This window comes from Harmonia axyridis, chromosome 2 (assembly GCF_914767665.1).
Source record: "Harmonia axyridis chromosome 2, icHarAxyr1.1, whole genome shotgun sequence".
Lineage (NCBI taxonomy): Eukaryota > Metazoa > Arthropoda > Insecta > Coleoptera > Coccinellidae > Harmonia > Harmonia axyridis.
This window is the reverse complement of record NC_059502.1, coordinates 62,100,128-62,125,050: the sequence shown is the minus strand read 5'-3', so window position 1 is coordinate 62,125,050 and position 24,923 is coordinate 62,100,128. Positions and strand designations below refer to the sequence as shown.

At 36.9% G+C, this 24,923-nt stretch overlaps 2 protein-coding genes across 3 annotated transcripts in view; one reads left to right on the top strand and one right to left on the bottom strand.

The window, feature by feature from the left end:
• The window catches only part of LOC123673575, a 493,067-nt gene that overhangs the window by 185,936 nt on the left and 282,208 nt on the right, over window positions 1-24,923 (bottom strand). The gene's annotated exons all lie outside the window — the stretch shown is intronic.
• Window positions 11,281-13,613, top strand: LOC123673570 (piggyBac transposable element-derived protein 3-like). Its single transcript, XM_045608148.1, has 2 exons — window positions 11,281-11,511; window positions 11,730-13,613. Exons 1-2 carry the CDS (start codon window positions 11,492-11,494, stop codon window positions 13,546-13,548), a joined length of 1,839 nt encoding a protein of 612 aa, XP_045464104.1. The 5' UTR covers window positions 11,281-11,491; the 3' UTR covers window positions 13,549-13,613.

The window sequence follows — 24,923 nt, the reverse complement described above, 5'->3', positions numbered from 1 at the left end:
GTGATGTATTAGCAACTAACATTTTATCTTTGACTATTATGGATGCTTGTATGCTGGCTAGAGGTGGTCATTTTCAACAGTTTTTGTAGGTTGAGTTGAATTTTCATGTAATTTTTCATAATAAAATGTTATTATCTGAAATTTTGTTTCCCCTATATCTTCGAAATAAATAGGTTTTTCAAAAATCATCAAAGGACAAAATATTCTTAGAATAGTCCAAGGAACAACCCCCTGAATTTTTGCCGCATGTTTAGGAAACACCCTGTAGAGAAAGATCTTGTTTCCGGGATACTTGGGCTGAAACTTATAAAAATAAACAAGCTCGAGACGCACGAACAACTGCGTGTACAGTTGTTCGTGCGTCAATGCCATTTTAAAATGAATACTAAACGACAATACTAAAATATGTGTAGACGCACCAACAATTGATTTTGGTTACTTGATTTAGTAACTTGCTTTAGCTCTTCACATGTGTAAATTGGGTATAAGTATAGTACCTACTGCGTTCACGGAGTTAACTTAGCCAGAAGAACGGTTCATATTTCCTATAATGAGAATTTCCCACTTCTCTAGATCGGCAATGCTCAAATGGGTGAACAAAATAGATTGCTAATTAAATTTTCGGCTCCTACGTGGAAAGCGTACAAAGCGAATTAACATCGGTTCACCCCACAGGAAAGGGTTGAATGGAATTTTTGAATGACTGATTCAGATCACGTCATGATAATTAATGGGGACTGTTTTCTGTAAGGGACCGGTCGACATCGCGGAATATATGCGTTTTTGATGTTGAAGTTATTTAAAGGAGGTATTTACACACACTTCAGTTGAACCCTTTTCGTTTATTTTTAACTAGCTGTCCGCCTCTGCTTCGCACATGCATTTTATCAATAATCCTTATAATATGATGAGAACGAATCGTTTCCGTTTCTATTCAATCATCTGCTTTCTGTCAGGCAACCCAAAATAACAATAATAAGTGTTTTTTTTCGAGGTATATAACTTTAAGTTAGCATTACTGTTCAAGATGGCGACCGATTTGACAGTTGTCAAGTGATTTATTCTCAGTTTGGTTCGGCAATTCATCATGAATAGACTCACGCCTGAACAGCTCTTTCAAATAGTGCAATTTTATTTCGAAAATAATGGTTCTGTGCGGAATACGTATCGCGCACCTCGTCCATTTTATTTTGTTTAGCGATGAAGCGCACTTCTGGTTGAATGGCTACGTCAACAAACAAAACTGCCGCATTTGGAGTGAAGCTAATCCTCAAGTGTATGTCGAAACACCGTTACATCCAGAAAAACTGACTGTTTGGTGCGCTTTATGGGCTGGTGGAATCATTGGTCCGTACTTCTTCAAAAACGATGATGGCCAGAACGTTACAGTCAATGGTGATCGGTATAGAGCCATGATTACGAATTTTTTCATTCCTGAATTGAACAACCATGATGTCCAGGAGCTGTGGTTCCAACAAGACGGCGCAACATGTCACACAGCTCGTGCCACAATCGATTTATTGAAAGACCATTTGTTGACCGCCTAATTTCACGTTTTGGACCTGTGAATTGGCCTTCAAGATCTTGTGATTTAAGACCGCTAGACTACTTTCTGAGGGGCTATGTAAAGTCATTGGTCTCTGCGGATAAGCCACAATTCCTTGACCATTTGGAAGACAAGATTTGCCGTGTTATTGCCGATATACGGCCACAAATGTTGGAAAAAGTCATCGAGAATTGGACGTCCAGATTGGATTACATCCGAGCCAGCCGTGGCGGTCATATGCCAGAATCATATTTGAAATGTAATGCCACAAGATTATCTTGCGAATAAATAAAATTCATGTCAATCTAATAATCCATGGTTTTTTTATTGCAATTTAAAGTTATATAGCTCTAAAACAAACACCCTTTATAAACATGCGGTATTCAGTTTCTTCAGTTCCATGAGAGAAAGCTTGACAATATGCCTTTCAACATTTTATAACTATAGTTCCGGAGATCCTCCCATTAGAATTTGAACCACCCTGTATAAAGGACTATCTATTGAAGTGTATTGAAGTTTCTACAACTCAAAGTTACTTTTGATTTCTGAATTTGACAATATCGTCGTCGAAGCGTTCATTATAATCTTGTTAAGGTTCTCTGAATTAGAGTGTAGTTACTACAACTTCAGCAGAATACTGTGTCCACTTTGAACGCAAAAACTGAGTGCTTTTTTTCTTGGTAATCGATAATCTCGCAGATACGTCATAACGACAAACAAGTTCATAAAAAAAAACAAAAAAATTATAACGTATTTCAGAATCCTCCAGTGGCGTTTCGACTTGGGAGTTTATGAGGTGAAAAACTGCAAAAACCCTCAAGAAAATTCTCCTGTACCTATACAATATAATATTTTTATTTTGTAAAGAAACTTGTTTGTCTTTGTATCTGAGACGAGAATCGAGAATAAAGTATGCATTTTTTTCGATTCACTACATTTTATTGAAACAAAATGTCAAAATGTGCATAATCGGCGAAGCCTCCTAATATTCTGTTTAATTCTTTCATTGAAAAATTCAATTGAATCTAGCTAATAATAAAGAATATTTTGATCCCTTCTTATGACGGCCAGACGAGCCTCAAAATAACCCGAGACAAACAAGTTTAGAAACAGAACAAAAAATTTTTAGAATACACCAGCAGTGCACCATAACATGTAGATATCGGGTGTCCCAAATTTGTTGTCTAGGGAGGGAATCTCAGAATCCCTCTGAGCTTGAGAAAACTGAGGGGTATATTTTCGGGATCGATTTTTCAGAGAATTAATTTGATGAAAATTGCAACGAGTTAACATATAAAAAGGAATTAATGAGGTTGTGGTTTTCACCGAATTGTTCTCTTGAAAATCGGGCTCGAAAATATGGGCCCCCAATACATATTCAGTAGGTCCAATAAGGCAGACCCAGAAATATATCACTGTGTAGATTATAACATATCACTCGACATATTGGATGATGTAAAACCCAACAGTGTAACCATGTTTCAAGTTCGATTTGAATATCTCAAAAAATTTAAACTTGAACGCTGTGCATGTTAATGAAGAAAATGTCTTATTTGGACCTGAGAAATCTTGATATTAAAATATTGTCATGTTTGTGGGATCCGAATTCTTAACACCCAACTAAATGATACGCTACTGACTTGACGATACGAAAACTACACGATCGATCCTAAAATGGTGAACCATGCAGTTTTATGGATATAGGGAGACGTAAGGGGAAGAGGAACTTGAGACTTACGACTGAGACTGGAGTACGATACAGGAACGAGGGTGGTATTCGACGTTACAGATTAGACGGAAAAAGTTGAATAATTCGACGTTAGAGATTAGAATGATTAGACGCATAAGGTTCGACGTAAAAGAGTAGACGCAGCGAGTTAGATAATTTTGACGTTAGATATAGGGATCTACTCGAATAATTAGACGATTAGACGAAATGAAATAACTTCGATTGACGAAAGTTCAGTGGCTGTACACTATTCAATTGGCGTTCAGTATTGTACAAAGTGTAAATAAACAATAGTTAAGTACTGGCGGCCCTTATTACAACCCCTAGACAACGATATAAAAATCCTACATGTTTATAGACTTTTATTCACAAACCTCTCATTAACCATATCGAATCGAAAATTTCGGCTTTTTTTTTGTCGGGTTTATTTTCATTCATCATATTCCTATTCTCGTTTGATATGCTGTATTTTCGTTGCAATGCGTGTATTTCCCCCAAAGAATATCGTCGCCGCACAGCAATCTTTTCCTTAACGAAGATCGAACGGTCAGACCACCATTCAATTTACTTCTTTTAATTTAATAGGTTTCTAATTGTTGGGACCGGGGAGACGCTGTTAATCGAGCGAAAAACCCGGAAGGCTCTCAACTTGGCGGAGGACCGGAAGAAATAATGGAGGGGATGAGCGGATCTCGCACACAGACAATCAGAAAGAATGGACGCTTATCAATCAGGAACTGGCTTGAGAAACATTCCGGTCAACTTGATCAATCTTGCGAAGAATAGGGCTTAGTAAGGAGAATTTTCCCCCATGCTGGGAAACTGGTCGTTCGGTGAAGTGATGAATCTACCTGAAATGTGCGCGATTTCTGATATTTTTCATTGCTCGTCGCTTGTTTTTCCGTCATCGGAATGTGTCGATCGTAACGCCCTCTATTGAATTATTGTTCATTTTAATGTTCCAGAAGGATTGTTCGTAATGTTCCATAGAGCAAACGATCTCCCTTGGTAAAAGTACTTCCTAGAATTCATAACATGAAATATCAAATTTCACAAAGCGTCGCTCATATCACAGTCATTTGAACATGCAAACTGCCAAAACCCCGAGTTTGTTTTCAGCGACACAATGTCGACATTACTCGAATTCAAGATTGAATATTTATTAAATAGTCAATTGTACAGGATGGGCAAATAAGCGAGGTAAGCGGCTATATCTTAGGATCCACTCATCGTAGAGACTTGCGGTAAAAAATGTTACCACTAAAGTGTACAGGAAAACACACTAAAAATTGTTTTGAAGTTCATACCTCTACCGCTAGGGGGCCTAATAGCTATCGTCGAGTAGAAAATTTAATTTTACTCGAAAATGTTTCATATAAAGTTGAAGACAAAATATCATCACTCTAATTTTTGAAAAATTCTCTATCTTTTTGAATTGTTACTTTCGATTTTATGACATCAAATAAGGGTAGGGGAAAGGGAGAAATCTGACTGATCGAAATGCCTGTAACTTGAGTTTGGCTCAACATTTTTGAGCAAATTTGATCTCGTCTGAAAGATAATATCTTGTTGATTGAGGTACAACAGAAATAGGTTCCCTATAAATCAATTGTAAAAGTCATGTCGTCGACGCTTTAAGGAAGAATTCTTGTGTCCACATGTCAATTATTTTCAGCGAAAAATAATTGTGATCCTACGTAATTATCTCGGATTCATATCACCTTGCATCGGAACGACCTGAAGTTAAGAAGGTACACAATGAAAACGTGTTGAATGAAAGTGATCAGTGGCAAACAAAAATCGAGATTCCCCATGCAGACCCTCCCATTTCATTCCTACACTTCTCCGTTCCTCGTAGGAGGCATGCCTAATGGGATCACGTATCCAGGGAACCCTGACAGAGGAAACAAGAAGAAAAACCACAAAGAAAATGTATATCCGCCTCATTTGAAAAGTTGCTCGTTAAAATGAAGGAACGAAACGGTTGTAATGTCATGATCTCGGTTAGTTCCTGACCGATAGTTGTTGATTTGAGATCGTTTCGTAAATGGGGCGAGTTCGTTACAAATCGCTTGTTGGGGATGGAAATCCAAGAGGGGAACGGTGGTGGAATGTGGTTTCGACGTCAACCCGCCTATTCAGCATTGCCTCTTGTTTTCTCCTCACCACGTCCGATTCCACACTATTACGATGAAGGAATCTTATAGAAGAACATATGAACTTAGAGTAAAATATTTCATACACAGGGTTTTCAAAATAAAACGTTTTCTGTTCCAAGGATAGGTAGAAGGCAAGTAAGTGTATACAAAATATTCGGTTATCCATGAGTTTCGTCAAATACCATACGGGCATCTAATTTTTTCAATAGAAAAAAACATTATTTATTTATTTATTCATTGATCGAAAATACACAATACAATGATGTGCATCTCACAGAGGCAATCGAGTTGCCTGTTTGCGCAATGCGTATTTGCCCAATTCATGGTCAACAAGAACCAAACAAAAACACAATGGAGCAGATAAAGTCACAATAATTATCAAATACCAGCCGATGAAATACAATTGCCTTGATACAAAAAATATACAGGAATCAATGAAACTCAGCCACAACCCACCTATTTAGTTTATACTTCCTGAAACAACCATCATCCAAAACCTTGAGTTCATTTGGAAGAGAGTTGAAAATATTAATTGCTCTAACAATGCTACTTTTGAAACTTACAGTCCTGCATCTTATAGGTAATTGAATACTTTTGTTTCTAGTGACACTTCCTGATCTTGAAAAATCAGTCTTAAGGTTTTCGTAATGGTATCTCAGTGTTTCCAGTAAAAACAATTTTTCAATATACAGGGTGTTTCCTAAACATGCGGCAAAAATTCAGGGGGTTGTTCTTTGGACTATTCTAAGAATATTTTGTCCTTTGATGATTTTTTAAAAACCTATTTGTTTCGAAGATATAGGGGAAACAAAATTTCAGATAATAACATTTTATTATGAAAAATTACATGAAAATTCAACTAAACCTACAAAAACTGTTGAAAATGACCACCTCTAGCCAGCATACAAGCATCCAATCTTCTCCTCATTGACTGCCGAACCCTTTCAAAAACACCAGGATCATTTCTTATTAAGTTACACCCAGCAGAGTTTAATCTGTATTCCTTTACCATCTGCATTTTTAGTCAAAAAACTGGCCGTTTTTAGTAATTGGAATGTTGTTAAACAAATTTAAAAATAAATTGTACCTACTTAATAAACACAGTGCGGTACGCATTTTTATTTAAACTATTATTAATTTTAAAAATATGAAAAATGTTGTTCGCCCTGTATCTTCGAAACAAAGAGGTTTTTCAAAAATCATCCAAGGACAAAACATGCTTAAAATAGTCCAAGGAACAACCCCCTGAATTTTTGCCGCATGTTTAGGAAACACCCTGTATAGGGGGACGTCTTGAGCAACTTTGTTCTTATTAACAACTTTCAAGATTCTTTTTCGTTGATTTTGCAAGAGGTTTAAACAACTTAAATGAGTACAAATTACAAATTATGATATAACTTACGAAAATGAAAGAATAACCTAGGTATTAAAAAATAAATCTACCAGAAAGAAACAATTGCTGTCGAACATTCCAATAAATTTGACAATTTTAGAAATATGAGGCTAATTCAATGAATAATGTGTTAATTTGTTCTTTTTTTTCTTTTCCATTCCATTTCTTCCGAAAAAAAAGTATTTGAGAGTTTTCAATTCAATTTTTCCTTTGAATTTGATAATGGTTTTTTGAATTTTCCACTAGTCAATATTCCTGAATTTCAATAAATTAATGAATAAGTACTCTTATTTTATCATCAAACGTTCCATGCGTTTTACTAATTACCTGACTTTGTATTAATTGATTTTCTATCGAGTCTCAACTAATTAAGGTCATCCAAACAAAATCGAAAAATCCCAATCAATTTTTTCTTGTAGACAAATGATCGTGTTTTATTCGTATTCACCCATTTAATTAGTCAGTTTTATCGATGTTTTGTCTACAACATGGTTTGTTGATTTTTTCGGATGAAGGAAGTAAATAAATGGGATTTTTCTTGAAAAAAGCGGAATTAACATTAACTGCTTTTGAATATTGGAACATAGATTTTAAGGAGGTTCTTGGTTATGAGTTGGTATAGAGCTATTAGTTTAGCTACACTGTGTTACTTTTCAATGACATCAAAGATCACTTTGTTATAGTTACTGTGATACAGGGTGGTTTTCAAATGTTGAATTTTTATATATCGATTTTTAGCATATAGTGGAATGTATTGAGACAGTTCATGATATGTATGTAGGATCCAGTTATTGTTCCCTGTAAATAATTGAGATGGTCAACAGGATGCTTGGAGACCTATTAGTTTCTTCAAGTGTCGAGGGCATGACACTTTCAATGAATTTATAGGGAACGAATTGTTATTGTACGTATAATGTAAAAAAGATGTGTAATTCTTCGGGGTGTCAAAGATGTGTCATGTCGGTTGTAAATCTTAAGAGACTTACTGGGGTTTGGAAAGTTCGAGAACAAGACGGTGGTACCAGATGTGTTGCATCTGTGTATCAGGTTCTAGTTCTTCGAGAATATTCGATTTCCAGGAATCCGCGAAGATCTTTGTGGGCGGTACGGCAAAAGTCTTATTGGACTAGGGGATGGTACTTTCCCTAAGGGTGTGGTCAAGCCGGAGGGAGGGGAGGGATATTCAGAGTAGACGGGGTAAGTTGCGGTCAGGGGACGAAGTAAGTTGGAGTCGAGAGTCAGTTCAAGGCAAGTCTAAGATGATTCAAGTTCGGTCGGTCAACTTAAGACGTAAGACGAAAAGACGGTACGAGGACTAGATTAAGACGAGTCGCGAACGAGTTAGAGACGAGCGAACGAAAACTTGAAGTACGACGAAGACGTGATAAACGAAGACGTTTCGAGTAATCAACAAACGAGTTGAAGACGAAATTCAGTACCGTAGTGAGAAACTTGTGATTAAGACGTAATTATGATAATCTCAATACTGAGTTTGTACTGTATAAGTGTGGCTCTGTAAATAGATGTAAATAATTGAAAAGAGTTTAATTATTACAAATCCGACAAAGTCACGAAGAAGAAGACGAAAGGCAGGTAATCGAATCATACCTCTAGACGATCGATTAACCAAGCCTACATGTATATTCATTTTAGTTTTAATTGAACATTAGTTACATTTATTGTCATTTCATTTTGCTCATTATGAGCTTCAGAAAATATAATGTAATAATACGAATTTCACTGAAAGAATAAGAGAGATAGACAATATATGTTATATATTCGAAATCTGAAATCAGGAGAAAAAGAGCTAGACAAATATTGAAAAATATACAGGGTGTCCTATTCGAAAAATTTGAGTTGCAATCAAAATGTTGCTTACTCTGTGCATATTTTGTTTTGTGAAATCATTTTGAAAAACAATAGTCGATTTCGTGGAACTTTTGTAGAAAAAAAACTTTGGTGAAAAACCCGGTACAAGTCAGACTCACCCTGTCTAGGTGATCTCTCGAATATCGGTTGATTGTTGTGGATATATGACTTTATTTTAAGTGGATGCTCTCATTTTCCCCAATAAATAATTGAATAAATAAATCAACGATACTGACATTTCTACTTTTCGAACATGACCACCTTACTGTTTCGGAAATAAATCGTCCCTATTGGGATAGGCGTTAGGATAAATTCCCTCGGAATTCCAGCCATCAATGAATAATTCATTCATTGTGAGGATCGCGGACCTCGATTCGCAGCCATGTTAAACAGCCAAGCCCGAAAACGAGCTTGGTCTCTTGAGCCATAAATCAAAATTCGTTACACACTGTTAATCGCTTGGATTGCTTGCTGATATTTTGTACGTGCTTGCCCAGTCTATAAATTCGGTAGCCACGCTTGAACAAATGTGTATCTTCCATGAACTCAAACTAATTTCAATAATGTAACCAGGGTGCAGAAAATTTGATGTTTGTCCGCGTCAAATACCATAATCATATTGGATTATTGATGACCTCGAACGCTCTACCACTTCAAATTAATGAATTAATCGTGAAATTGATGGAAATTTTCAATGTCTCCTTTGTTGTGTTCTGAGTCTTGCGGAAGGGTCAATAGTTCGGTTCTTTGTTTTTCTGATAGAAATGAAGGAGTCATCAAGTTATTGTTAATCTGTTTATGTTCTTGTTGAATCTGAACCAACAATATCCAATTTTTGAGTTATTTCTACAATAAATACAAATGTTACTCATTCAAATACAAGGGCTACTATTTATCTATTGAGAATTGGTAACACTAATAGTGACATCGAAAATTTGACATTTTTTATTTTATAAGTGACGGGTGTTTTTTTTCGAGGTATATAACTTCAAATTGGCATTACTGTTCAAGATAACGACCGATTTAACAGCAGTCAAGTGATTTATTCTCAGTTTGGTTTGGCAATTTATCATGAATAGACTAACGCCTGAACAACGCTTGCAAATAGTGCAATTTCATTTCGAAAATAATGGTTCTGTGCGGAATACGTATCGCGCACTACGTCTATTTTATTTTGTTTAGCGATGAAGCGCACTTCTGGTTGAATGGCTACGTCAACAAACAAAACTGCCACATTTGGAGTGAAGCTTATCCTCAAGTGTATGTCGAAACACCGTTACATCCAGAAAAACTGACTGTTTGGTGCGTTTTGTACGCTGGTGGAATCATTGGTCCGTACTTCTTCGAAAACGATGATGGCCAGAACGTTACAGTCAATGGTGATCGGTATAGAGCCATGATTACTAACTTTTTCATTCCTGAATTGAACAACCATGATGTCCAGGAGCTTTGGATCCAACAAGACGGCGCAACATGTCACACAGCTCGTGCCACAATCGATTTATTGAAAGAAACGTTTGGTGACCGCCTAATTTCACATTTTGGACCTGTGAATTGGCCTCCAAGATCTTGTGATTTAACACCGCTAGACTACTTTCTGTGGGACTATGTGAAGTCAATGGTCTATGCGGATAAGCCACAAACCCTTGACCATTTGGAAGACAACATTCGCCGTGTTATTGCCGATATACAGCCACAAATGTTGGAAAAAGTCAACGAAAATTGAACGTCCAGATTGGACTACATCCGAGCCAGCCGTGGCGGTAATTTGCCAGAAGTAATATTTAAAATGTAATACCACAAGATTATCTTGCGGATAAATTAAATTCATGTCAATCGAATGATCCATCGTTGTTTTATTGCAATTTAAAGTTCTATAGCTCTAAAAGAAACACCCTTTATTAGAAAAATGTGTTCTCGTCTCAACAACTTTTTTCATAAGAATTTCACTAACTCATGAACCGTTATAGTAGTCTTTTTTCATTATAACCGGAAGTTGTAGAAGTATAAAAATATTTAAGGGATAAACATCATTCTCTGAAACCCTAATAAGCAAATTTTCATCACAAAATTATGATTAGTTTTCCATGAACATCTAATAATAATAATAATGACTTTTATGAAATTTTTGTGCATTAGCGAAATAGGTTTGCAGCATGTTCCCAAACATGGAGACTTAGCTTAGCTCTAATGAAACACATTCAAAATCTTTCCCTATTCGAATTTCTCATTGGATGGATAAACCAGGTCATCATACTCAAACGGTGTATGAAACTGAGCAAAAATTTTTATCGTTAATATTTCTTAGCCTTATCTTTGAAAGTGTGTTGTGTTCAAAATTAGTGATTGCAGATATTGTATTGAATTCTCAAACAAATTATAAGCATAAGTAGTCATCAAATAACCTGTTTTTCTCCTTTCTCATGAATAACTTTCCAGATAATTTTTTCGAAACAAAAATAATGCTAAACCGAAATTAATTTGAATGAAAATATAACAGGATAAGACATCTCGAATTGATATCCGCCTAAATTATTCAGAAAGTTGAACTGTTTTCAATTCGACTGTTAGGGATTGAAATATTAACCCATTACAGCCCCGTGGCAACTTAAGTTGCCACGGCGCATTCGACTACATTCTATGCGCACGCGCATAGATATTGAAGTTCCATTGGTAAATTCCGGTCATGTGATATGTCCTGTCTCGAATAGCACAAACGTCAGTCAGATATTGTCAAACAGTGAGTTAGTGTATAACGATTTATTCAGAGCTCTTGAACTTTTTCATTCACCATAATGGCCGTCGATGAGAGATTGTAAGTATTCTATTTCAATAATGCATGCACATTTGTATTTTTGTACCAGTTTTATTCAATATGAATTCAGCAGTATATTTCTTCTTCACAGTAATATTTTCATGCAATATTTTGCTTTTGCCATACGGGCAAAGTTTGATGGCAACTAAAGTGGCCAACGGGAACACGTGACAACGGTTTCTGCAATATTTACATTTCTTACTGAATGATTTCGACAGGTATACTCGTGGAAGATCAGGCACTGGATTACTTCTTCATGAATTAATTGACCTTATCGAGAACGATGAGGACATATCAGCCACCAATATAGCCATATGTCCACCTGATGAACTTCCTGGTGCAGATACAGATAAGGACTCTGATTTATCGGATGAAGAGGTAGTTGGAGATTTTGACCACCTTCCTGCCCGTATATTACGCTCTCAGGTGGAAATGCAGAATCCAGAAATCGATGATGATCACGGCAATCCAGTCGTCCAAGATGAGAACCATTCAGAAGAACCTAGACCGACGACTTCTTCGCAGACAAGAGTAAGAAGCACCAAACGTAAGCGTCCCACAGAACGTACTTGGAAGCCGAAAATGAATGGGTTATCTTCAAGTATTCCTGAACTTGAATGCGAATACCGACCGGTAGCAGAAGATCTTCTGAAAGAAACGGTAAAAAGCCCTATTGAGGCTTTTAGGGCTTACTTCTCGGAAGATTTATTGAGTCATATCGTAACCGAAACTAATCGTTATGCTATGCAGAAACTCGTTCACAACCTGAATGCCACTGCTGAAGAAATGATTACATTTGTCGGAATTATGTTGATGTCAGGTTACCACCCTCTTCCATATAGAAGACTCTACTGGAAACAAGATCCAGATGTTCATTCGCACTTAGTTTCCGATGCCATCCGTCGAAACCGATTCGATGAACTGATAAGTTTTATTCACCTTGCCAACAATGAAAACAATGATGGAAGTGATAAAATGTACAAGGTCCGACCTATTTTTGATCACCTCAACAACTCTTTCAAACAAATCAGTCCTGGGCCCACTATTAGTATCGACGAGAGTATGATTCCTTATTACGGAAGGCATGGGTGCAAACAGTTTATTCGCGGAAAACCTATCAGATTTGGGTTCAAGTTATGGGTTGCCGCGGATCCATCTGGATACATCCATCATGTTGAACCCTATTGTGGAAGTTCAACTCGTCTTCCAGAAACTGGACTCGGTCAAGGAGGTGACGTAGTAATTGGACTTGTAGACCACATGAAATTGTCAAAGGGTATTCGACTCTACTTTGACAATCTTTTTACATCGGTTGGGTTGTTGGAAGAGCTTAGTTCTAGAGGACTTGGTGGAACTGGTACTCTGCGTGAGAATCGCTGTAGTGTTTCAATGAAACTTCCAGATAAAAAAACGTGGAAAAATAAACCCAGAGGTGAAACATCCACCAGTTCTTCAGGAGATATTTTAGCAGTCCGTTGGAATGACAACAATGTTGTTACTGTACTTACTAATTGTGATAATGTACATCCTATGTCAAAGTCAAACCGATACTCCAGAATTGAAAAGAAGGTCATTTCTGTCAAAGTACCAGGTCCTATTGCTCGTTACAATAGTAACATGGGTGGAGTAGATCTTTCTGATCAATTTTTGGCTTCCTACCGAAACAGAATCAGGTCGAAAAAATGGTGGTGGCCTTATTTCTCTTGGACTGTGGATGTATGCAGCACACAAGGTTGGTTACTGTATCGTCGCCTTGGGCATGATATTCCTCTATTGGATTTCAGACGTCAGTGTGCTATTTTCATTCTGAAGTCTTACGGCAGTCCTCCAATGGTAGCAGGAGTTCGATCATCTCTAGAGTTCACACCAGCTCTCGAAGAAATAAGAAAAGATCGAACAGATCATTTCATCGAAAAAGGTGAATCCAAGTATCGCCGTTGTAAAGTATGTGGCAGGCGTACAATTTTTGTATGCAAGAAGTGTGAAGTTCCTGTTCATCCTGATGAGTGTTTCAAAATTTTTCATGATGTAAAATAATAATATTTTATGTAATTTCATAGGAAATATTATACGGTTGAATCACAATAGATGTATACGATTGATATGCTAGTTTTATTGTACTTTGGAAAATTTCTTCATGAATTATCCCAGTGGCAACTTAAGTTGCCGCTTCATAGTAACTCTCCTGCATGTTCGATCATTATTTTTATAACACAATATCACTTTTTGAGTCTAAATAACTCATCAGACAAAGTTTCAGTTGAAAATCTTCACGGGGGAATTATGGGCTTTAATGGGTAAAAGTGTCGAGAGAGATATCGTCATTATTCTAGAAGTTCAGCCACGTACCGTCAGTTATTGGTCTTTTTTTTTATCGAATATTTTCCCGGAATGATAGGACCACGAACTTAATGAATTACAATCGTCCATTTCCATTCGATAGTCGTTTTCGTATAGGCGAATTACCTTCGTTGTGTTACTGTGTTCCATTTTCACTTGAAGTAATGAGATATCGAACCTTACGACTACCATCGACTAATATTGAATCAGCATTATTGCTGCAAGTCACGATATCAACTTATTAGTTATTTAGTAGGCACACAATGAGGTCTACTCCATAGTTGGATATACTGAAAAAAATATTTGGGAGGATTCAAATAGCCGTACTCTTCAGTTTACTAAGTTTTGAAAACAAAATATGAATTGATGACCTATTATTAATATGTGAATATAGAGTTGAATAGCAATGAATATTTCTGTAGCTCATGAAATAATGAGGTAGAAGGAGAATTTGATTGGTTTTCTGAGGATCTTTATGTTAGATTTCAACACCTGGGTAGTTAATGTTTGCTAGTACAAAAATTGGTGAACAAAGTCAAAAACTACATGTTGTAGGAAATCTATAACAGCACTACAAGGAGGAGATTTATGAGACATGACATACAAATACACGGTGGCGACGCTGGAGGGGCCAGAGGGGCCCGGGCCCCCCTAAAATTGTGCTGGCCCCCATAAAAATCAACATACTAATGCTAAAAGATTAGCAGACCTATAATTTTGCTTTTCTTTGGCCCCCAAAAAAAATCCGGTCTCCTTTTGGCCACCCCTGTTTTTGAAAGCTGGCGTCGCCACTGGGTACATAATTTGTTTGTAGAAGTGTGAATTTTATCTCGATTTATATTGCCAAATTGAAATCAAAGATGTGAAATCATCTTGAAACCAATAAGCATAATGACATTACGCATAACTATATCTGTGAAGTTTGTATCAACTTATTACTCTTTTTGAAATACCAACTATTCCATTTTGAGTATCATCTTATTACGTTGAGGCATAGTGCTGTTTTGTTGATTTATTCTTTCTATTTCTATTGCTTTCGGTTCCACTAGGAACCGAAATAAATGGGTACTCCCACAACACCGCATTCAGAGAACCCAAGATAGCTTCAACTTTCAAGGTATCAGTTCCTCAAGGCTGTATGGAACTAAGCAAAGTTTCTTTTGAAAATTGAATGAAAGAGTTTTCAACGAAAAATGTATTCTATTTCATAAAAAAATTTTTTGATTTTGAATTTCAGATTTTGATGAACTCATTATCCGTAAGCCAGTTCCCATTGTAGTTTTATTGTGATTTATTGTTGTGATGTATTGACGCACTTTGTGAGCTATCGAAGGTAATTTTAAATTATTTGTGATGTTTCAGAGCAAATAAATTCTATTCTGTTCCATTCGATTCTATTCTATTAAGGTTGGACTCGACAATGTCCATGATTTCATCGACATTTTCATCAATTGGCTTTCCAGTGCTTGGTGCATCTTTGGCATTGAAATTACCGGAGCGAAATCGACGAAACCAAAATTGCGCGTGATTGGCTGTTACAGTATCAGGACCATAAACACTCTTAATATTTTAGTCTCCTGGATTGCATTTTTACATAACTGGTGTTTTTTTTCGAGGTATATAACTTCAAGTTGACATTACTGTTCAAGATAGCGACCGATTTTACAGCTGTCAAGTGATTTATTCTCAGTTTGGTTTGGCAATTCATCATGACTAGACTCATCCCTGAACAAAGCTTGCAAACAGTGCAATTTTATTTCGAAAATAATGGTTCTGTGCGGAATACGTATCGCGTACTACGTCCATTTTATTTTGTTTAGCGATGAAGCACACTTCTGGTTGAATGGCTCCGTCAACAAATAAGACTGCCGCATTTGGAGTGAAGCTTATCCTCAAGCGTATGTCGAAATACCGTTACATCCAGAATAACTGACGGTTTGGTGCTCTTTATGGGCTGGTGGAATCATTGGTCCATACTTCTTCAAAAACGATGATGGCCAGAACGTTACAGTCAATGGTGATCGGTATAGAGCCATGATAACTAATTTTTTCATTCCTGAATTGAACAACCATGATATCCAGGAGCTGTGGTCCCAACAAGCTGGCGCAACATGTCACACAGCTAGTGCCACAATCGATTTAGTGAAAGACACGTTTGGTGACCGCCTAATTTCACGTTTTGGACCTGTGAATTGGCCTCCAAGATCTTGTGATTTGACACCGCTAGACTACTTTCTGAGGAGGGGATTTGTAAAGTCATTGGTCTATGCGGATAAGCCACCAACCCTTGATCATTTGGAAGACAACATTCGCCGTGGTATTGCCGATATACGGCCACAAATGTTGGAAAAAGTCATCGAAAATTGGACGTCCAGATTGGACTTCATCCGAGCCAGCCGTGGTGGCCATATCCATAATTCATTTTCAAAATGTAATGCCACAATATTATCTTGCTGATCAATGAAATTTATGTCAATCGAATAATCCATCGTTGTTTTATTGCACTTTAAAGTTCTATAGCTCTATAAAAACACCCTTTATATAGAAGAAATACTGTAAAATAAAGCGTTCTTTCTATATGCCTTCTTTTTCTATTTTCCTTTGATGCGCGCTCAATCTAATCGAAGTGAACTAATCACAAAACTCCCAAAGAAGTTTTTGGAGTAAGAAATTTTAGAGCGTGAGAGACATACAACTAAAGCCATTATTGGAAAAATAATACCTGATACCTTGGAGAAAACGCTAAAAATTAAGCGTCATATGTCATGAATGTTCACGAATGTAAGTGAATTATATTCGATCAGAATGACCGAACCCCTCTATATCCCATAAAATGCGGATTAAAAATAATCAAACAGGTACGGAAGAGTTCGAGCGAAAGCCGATATAAATCATCCTATATTTTCGGTGTCATCGGTCAGGGAAGATAACCTCTAGTTCCTGGATGCGAAAGGCGACTCTTCATTTCCTGCACGGAATACAATTGTGGTTTATATGCCGGATTAAAAGCATTTTGTTACCCCCACCGACTCGGTCCGACTCTATTGTTCCCGCAGCTCTGGAGTGACTGCCGAAAAGGCTCGTCATAAAGCAGAGGTATTTATCCCGTATTGTTACAGCCTTTGGAAAATCACCGACTGCACAAATGGTCGTATTTTTTACAGTAATCTTTTCCTCCGTCGATTCCCATTCCATTCTTTGCACAAAGGATTAATGATAACTATATTATTGTGTTGATACGATAAGATTTACCAACGTTTGGCTGCTGCTGATATAGAAACACATATTTTTCTAGCTTAGGTCTGATACGTAGGTGGATTTCATCCGAATGTGTTCATGTATTGACGGAAATACTCAATGTCTAAGGAAATTAATCAAAAAGTCATTTTTTAAATATCGTATTGAGTTCATTACAATGCTAAAAACAGTACTGTAATGAACTTGCAGCATTATTTTCAGTTATAAAGGTTTTTTTTAGAGCTATAGAACTTTAAATTGCAATAAAACAACGATGGATTATTCGATTGACATGAATTTTATTTATCCGCAAGATAATCTTGTGGCATAACATTTTAAATATGATTTCTGGCATATGACCGCCACGGCTGGCTCGGATGTAGTCCAATCTGGACTTCCAATTTTCGATGACTTTTTCCAACATTTGTGTCCGTATATCGGCAATAACACGGCGAATGTTGTCTTCCAAATGGTCAAGGGTTTGTGGCTTATCCGCATAGACCAATGACTTTACATAGCCCCACAGAAAGTAGTCTAGCGGTGTTGAATCACAAGATCTTGGAGGCCAATTTACAGGTCAAAAACGTGAAATTAGGCGGTCACCAAACGTGTCTTTCAATAAATCGATTGTGGCAAGAACTGTGTGACATGTTGCGCCGTCTTGTTGGAACCACAGCTCCTAGACATCATGGTTGTTCAATTCAGGAATGAAAAAGTTAGTAATCATGGCTCTATACCGATCACCATTGACTGTAACGTTCTGGCCATCATCGTTTTTGAAGAAGTACGGACCAATGATTCCACCAGCACATAAAGCGCATCAAACAGTCAGTTTTTCTGGATGTAACGATGTTTCGACATATACTTGAGGATTAGCTTCACTCTAAATGCGGCAGTTTTGTTTGTTGACGTAGCCATTCAACCAGAAGTGCGATTCAGCTCTAAACAAAATAAAATGGACGTAGTGCGCGATACGTATTCCGCACAGAACCATTATTTTCGAAGTAAAATTGCACTATTTGCAAGCGTTGTTCAGGCGTGAGTCTATTCATGATAAATTGCCAAACCAAACTGAGAATAAATTACTTGACAGCTGTTGAAACCGGTTGCCATCTTGAACAGTAATGCCAACTTAAAGTTATATACCTCGAAAAAAAAACACCCGTTATAAGTCCGATCAGATTCCACTAGATGGCATCAGAAAGATGGTGTTTCGTACAACAGAATTTTTTTATGCCAATTTTGTAATTAGTTGGTCCAAATTAGCAAAGAAAAAATACGCTTTATTTTACAGTTTTTCTACGATGTAGGCAAAATGCAAGCCAGGTGGCTGAAAATGTTAGTAATGTTTAGGGGCCTGATACTATAATAACCAATCATGCGCAAGTTTGGTTTTGTCTATTCCGTTTCGGTAATTTCGATATTGAAGATGCATCAAGCACTGAAAGGCCAATTGTCGAACATGTCGATAAAATCCTGGACATTGTCGAATCCTAACGTCATGTTAGCACTGTTCCAATTGCACAAAAAACCGTTTGAAAGCAAATGCAAAAGGCTGGTCTCAAAAAGAAGCTTTATGAATGGGTACAAAAAGAGTTAACGCAAAAAATGCGTTATTGTTGTGATTTGCTGTTGATTTGCAACAAAATCGACCCATTTTTGAAGCGGTTGGTGACTGGTGATGAAAAGTGGATCACTAACGACGTCAGAAACACTGGCCAAGTTAGTATTGACGAACAAGAAGGTGTCGCTGTGTGTTAGATGGGATTGACAGGGGCACATAGATAGTGAGTCGCCAGAAGCTCCAGGAGCTTGATTGAGAGTTTCTTGTGTATCCAGATTATAGTCTGGACCTGGCACCAAGTGATAACCATCTGTTCTTGTCCATGAAGAAAAAATTTGCAGGTGAAAAATTCACTTCAACAGAGGCTTGTGAAAATTGACTGTCTCAATTTGTTGTCAATAGAGAGGAAGTCTTCTATGAGATATTACCTTCAAAATGGCAACACGTTCTCGAGCAGAACGACCTATGTTAAGCCTAGCGCCTCGTTCTCTATGCAAAAATAATGGATTTCTTTTGACTATATCTAATAAACCTGAATCGTAATGTAATAGTTTCAAATTGTGTAAATTGTAGGTTTTGTGACTGTCAAGTGTACCATTGAAATGTTTCACAAAATTCCTCAGTGTACACGAATAATTTTTCCGAATAAACAACCCCTCTACCCACACTTCATTTCCAAATTGACATCCGCACCCCAATTCCGACCCCAATATTTCTCCATGGCCATATATCCATCATGCGGAATAGTCGGTACGCTTCCAGTTCAATTGGTCATATTCACCCATCACTTTTACGGCCCTTCCATCAATATCGGTAGATATCCATGGTGACGTCTTTTCACGAATGTACCTAGTTGACTGTCGCATAAAACAATTTTCATGTAGATAGTAAATGCAGGTGGTCCTGTGAACACGTATTCGTTCTGTCATTTTTATGATTGGTTTTAGTGTCAATTCTCCCTGCGGACTATTAAGCCCCATGATATAATAGGTCATGTATTTGGTAAGAGTCCTGGGGGGGAGTGAGCCAACGGCGTAGTTTTCCACTGATGTGTGTGGCTCTTTTTACAGCATCGGCCATAAACGTTGCACGTAAACGTACCTTATATTTTGCTCGTTCGGTTTGTTTTCGATGTCCTTTCGCCATTAAGTGAATTAAAGGAGGGTTCTGGCCGCCCGTTCTCCAGTGGAGGAGTGTGCTCGCGTCGGATATATACATGCGGTTGACCTGAATCAATGGATACGAGTTGACGTTCCTTTCATAAATTCCAGTCAATACGCTGAAAGGTTCGTAAAATCGATAATCTATTGCAGTTTACAATACGAATCCGAACGATGTGAATTGATAGCCGATAATTTCGAAATGACCACTAAGAAATTCGTTCTCTAATGACATGGAGCTTGAATCTGTAAGAGAAATATGGAGCTGGGTGTTCCTCAGGGCTCCGTTTTGGGACCCTTGTTCTTTATATTGTTCATAAATGATTTGCCCTATTATCTGGCTTGTCTTTTGTTGATACTCTTTGCTGACGATACAACGGTGGTTGTTTCAGGTGGTGTCGTGTTAACAACTTGACGGTGACTATCGAAAGACGGTTCGCTTGCATGTGGGCCTAAATAGCCTTGCGTCTGATCCTCTAAGACTAAGTTTTGTAAATAATGTTATAGCTTCAGCTGATTGTACAAAATTTATTCGAATCCATATTGACAAGAATCTCAGTTGGCCAACCTATACTGACATTGTATGCTAAAAAGTTGACAGTTCATTCTTTGCAATTAGTAGGCTCAAAAACTCTCTGCCTCGTAGTTTTCTTCTATACATTTATTATAGTCTTGTTTACAGACATCTTATAAATATAACATATTGCTCTGGGGCAGCAGCACTACTGTGTTAAGAGTGTTCGTTGCACAAAAAGGAATTATAAGGTTGATTTTCAATTTGACACCAGGTCCATCGTGCAAACCCATATTTGTATCAAATTAAATATTACTGTTGCGTCAAGTGAATTTCACACAAACTTTACGGGCAGTTGAATATTCAGAGATACGCATTTAGGTCGAAAAACCATCCCCAGCAGGTACAGCGAGGGCTAAAAATAGAACTGAAACATTCTTGGCGCCACATTGGCGCTACATATGGTCATACTGACGTCACATCTTAGGGCAAGAAATGAAGACGTGGACTTGGATTGCGCTTTGGTATGCAAAATCCAAAGTGACACTTAACATCCCCAGAAAATAGGGGTATCATATTCAGTACGCTCGTAGCTGTTACCTTGTAAACACATAACTTGTACAGCCAAATTCAATATATTAGTTAAGAAATCCGGTGTTTCATTATCCCAATTTAATAGAATTACAGTTGATCGATTCAACCAAAAACAATTACCATTGCCATGTATTTACATTTTGAAATGTCTTTTTTATTCTAAAGAGAATGTATCCAAGTGTGAAACTGTCTCAAGTTATCATGAATATGAAACCAGAAATTCTAATATTCTTCTTGTGCCAAAACATAGAACACATCAATTTGAATGTTCTCCATTATATCAGAGTATAAAGTTAGATAATCATTTACCATCCTCTGTAACATCTCTGAATATGGATCAATTCAAAGAAGTTATCAAAAGTATGCTGGCATCGAAATGTTTTTATTCGGTGGGAGAGTATTTTTCAGATTCCTTAGCATTGAATACTTAGCATTAACTGCAATTGTAATGTAATTTTTCTTTTCTTTGACCTATCCTATGCTTTTGTAGTGTCTTACAGTATCAATGAAGTATGTTATGTAATGTTATGTTAACTAATAATCAGCTCTATCTGCTGCGTCTATCGTAAGAGAATAAGGTTTAGACTCTTGGTTGTATTATAATATTTCTATTGAGTTATGTCTAACCTTTGAAATTATGATTTCTGGTCGAATCAAAGTATTTTTGTGTGCTCAATTAAAAGAAGATTAAGAACTCTGGAAAAAAAATTCAGATGGCGAGAAACTTGCAATGTTCGTGATTTTTTATTCGGTTTTCACATTTTTCAAAACATCACCATAATAGAGGAAATAGAACAAAAAGAGCTTTCATGGTAAAGGCATGTATGCACAATGAATACTATCACTTCAGATGCTGGGTTGGTCAGACCAGGGTAGACGAAGAAGAGGAATTGGTTGAAATGTTTGAGTATTGTTCTTTTTTCATATCTAACATGAATGAACAACAGAATCGAAAAATATCAAACGGACCACTGTATTACAGTTTTTTTTTCATACTTTGAAGAACCTATTCAGAATGTCAAAAACCTAGGTATTTATCCATTTAATGGATTCATCCCTATTACTGTTCCCTTATGTTTATTATATGTTATGTTATATTTCCAGATAAAATATCCGTGTTATAATATTTTTAAATCTGTTCAAATATAATAATAAACGAAAATTGTGTTTTTATGGAATTGTAACTATTTTCCTATTACACAATTTTTTTCATCCAAAATGAGGCCTACATCCTAAATTTCTGTTCGCAAATTGTCACGCCAATTATTTCTTCCCCCAAAATTCACAACGTCGCAGTCTAACAGTAGACGTCAATCTTGGCAACCTCGAGAGGAGATGAAACTTCGGAAGAATATTCCCATTTGAAAATAAATTGAAAAGCAAAAGGGAGTACTGTCTACTTGAATTCCATTATTTCTCGTCGTCTTACACAAGAGACTCGTTTATAATCTCATTTAGTACAGGAAAGTTCATTTTTACACGCTAATGGAAGGTTTAATATTTCTTCGACGATACCCCTGGAGAAGAATTAGTCCTTGTACTTTTTGCCTTTCTGCATTTCTTTCAATCACAATGAATTCTTGGGAAGGGAAGGAGAGTTCCAAGGACTGATATTATTCAATTCATTCACTGGATTAATCATAAATAATTGGTAGTCTATTCGGAATCCAATAAATGGCCTGTCTTCTTTGCGCTTGGGTTTGCAGTACCTATTGATATTGCTATTACTCCTCAAATGAATTGAATCGATTTCAACTCAATTCATTTTAATATCTTTTTTTTTTATTATATTGGTACGATCGATGCTTGTGGAAATTCTTATTTGTAAACTGCAAAATTGATCATTCTGGCTTTCACTTACCGAAGGCACCTTACGCTATAAAGGTTTTGAGCTAGATATCTTTATTCATACGATACAGGTTGTATCAGTTTTAATCATTAAAAATTTAATGGGATATTCTCCTCGTTGTCCTGGTTAGGAAAAATGTATATTATATACCGATGATGGCCAGAACGTTACTGTCAATGGTTATCGGTATAGAGCCATGATTACTAACTTTTTCATTCCTGAATTGAACAACCATGATGTCCAGGAGTTGTGGTTCCAACAAAACGGCTCAACATGTCACACAGCTCGTGCCACAATGGATTTATTGCAAGACACGTTTGGTGACCGCCTAATTTCACGTTTGGACCTTTGAATTGGCCTAAAAGATCTTGTGATTTAACACCGCTAGACTACTTTCTGTGGGGCAATGTGAAGTTATTGGTCAATGCGGATAAGCCACAAACCCTTGACCATTTGGAAGACAACATTCGCCGTGTTATTGCCGATATACGGCCTCAAATGTTGGAAAAAGTCATCGAAAATTGGACGTCCAGATTGGACTACATCCGAGCCAGCCGTGGCGGTCATGTACCAGAAATCATATTTAAAATGTAATGCCACAAGATTATTTTGCGGATAAATAAAATTCATGTCAATCGAATAATCCATCGTTGTTTTATTGCAATTTAAAGTTCTATAGCTCTAAAAAAAACACCCTTCACTTCAGAAACACGAAAACACGCTTTAGAATGATATGGATTCAACATCATATCCAAAATTCCTACGATTTTGCAATCGAAGCAGGTTAGTTTTAAATGTCGAACGTTTTCAGCGGAACACATGTTGGTAATCTTAATTAGTTTTTGAAGCAATACTGAAAATTTACTTACTCTACCGCCCTTTGTATCTTGTGGTGTGAAAATTTGTATTTCGATATTTATGACTCGCATAGGTAAATGTATTCGTTCTATTGAGCATTTTTATTTTAATCAAAAAGCTTGAAAACACTAATGTGTAATATTATACAGGGTGGCCATTTGAAAACGAAACAGACGAGATTACAGACGAAATAAAGTTTTTCGATAGAAATGCTCGGACAGGTCGATTTCTGTTTCGAGGGGGACAACTTAAGATGTAGGTTACGGACGCATAGCGCTTCAACCCTTGCTGCTACAACCCCCACCCCCAATTTTTGAATAGGGAAGATGGGGTGAGTGATACCTCAATTTAAAGGTATTTTTATACTGATTTCAGCACAGTAATTGTTTTTTCATTTTATGCATTAGTTCTCGAAATATTCATGCGTTAGTTAGTTAGGAAGGAAGCCACAGTCATGGTTGTTTTGAAGCTCAAAATGTCGATTTTTCACAAAACACTACAAGTGCCATGAAAACACCACTTCATTTTCAAATACTTAGTTAAGAATATTTCGAGAACTAATGCATAAAATGAAAAAACAATTACTGTGCTGAAATCAGTATAAAAATACCTTTCAAATGAGGTATCACTCACCCCATCTTCCCTATTCAAAATTTGGGGGTGAGGGTTGTAGTAGCAAGGGTTGAAGCGCTATGCGTCCGTAACCTACATCTTAAGTTGTCCCCCTCGAAACAGAAATCGACCTGTCCGAGCATTTCTATCGAAAAACTTTATTTCGTCTGTAATCTCGTCTGCTTCGTTTTCAAATGGCCACCCTGTATATTGAAACACTGCAATATTCTTCATTCACTAGAATTTTATTTTTTTTTCACACACGATTACAGATTCTTCATCGGAAGAAGAAAGTTCTGTATTATCATCGGAGGTATTTTTATGTTTTGGGAGGGAGTAGTTATGAAGGAGGTCATGTTGTAATTAAGGGTGCCGAAAAATTCTTTGCTTTTGGCGCCGAAATTACTCGTGTTGGCTCTGGATATTGAGTGATCTAGTTCTTCCATAAATAATTGTCATTTGTTAAAAATATGTCGACTATAAACTCCTCTTTATTTTGAATTTTCAACGCATCAATAAGTCCTCTCGAAAGCTTGAGCATGTTGGGTATCTTTTATACTTTGTTACCGTCTATCATCATTACTTTAGGCACGGAAGTTGGAAACGGTGGAAATTTCAGTTAAATTTCCAAGTTTATAGCCGGTCATGAATTTTCCATTCGAAAGATGAGAGCAACGCCATACG

What these genes read in the sequence shown, in the direction of transcription:
- LOC123673570 (XM_045608148.1), top strand. Translation starts at nt 11,492, where the DNA reads ATGGCCGTCGATGAGAGATT. An exon ending in ATGGCCGTCGATGAGAGATT is followed by an intron (nt 11,512 to 11,729) that starts GTAAGTATTCTA and finishes TGATTTCGACAG; the next exon opens with GTATACTCGTGGAAGATCAG.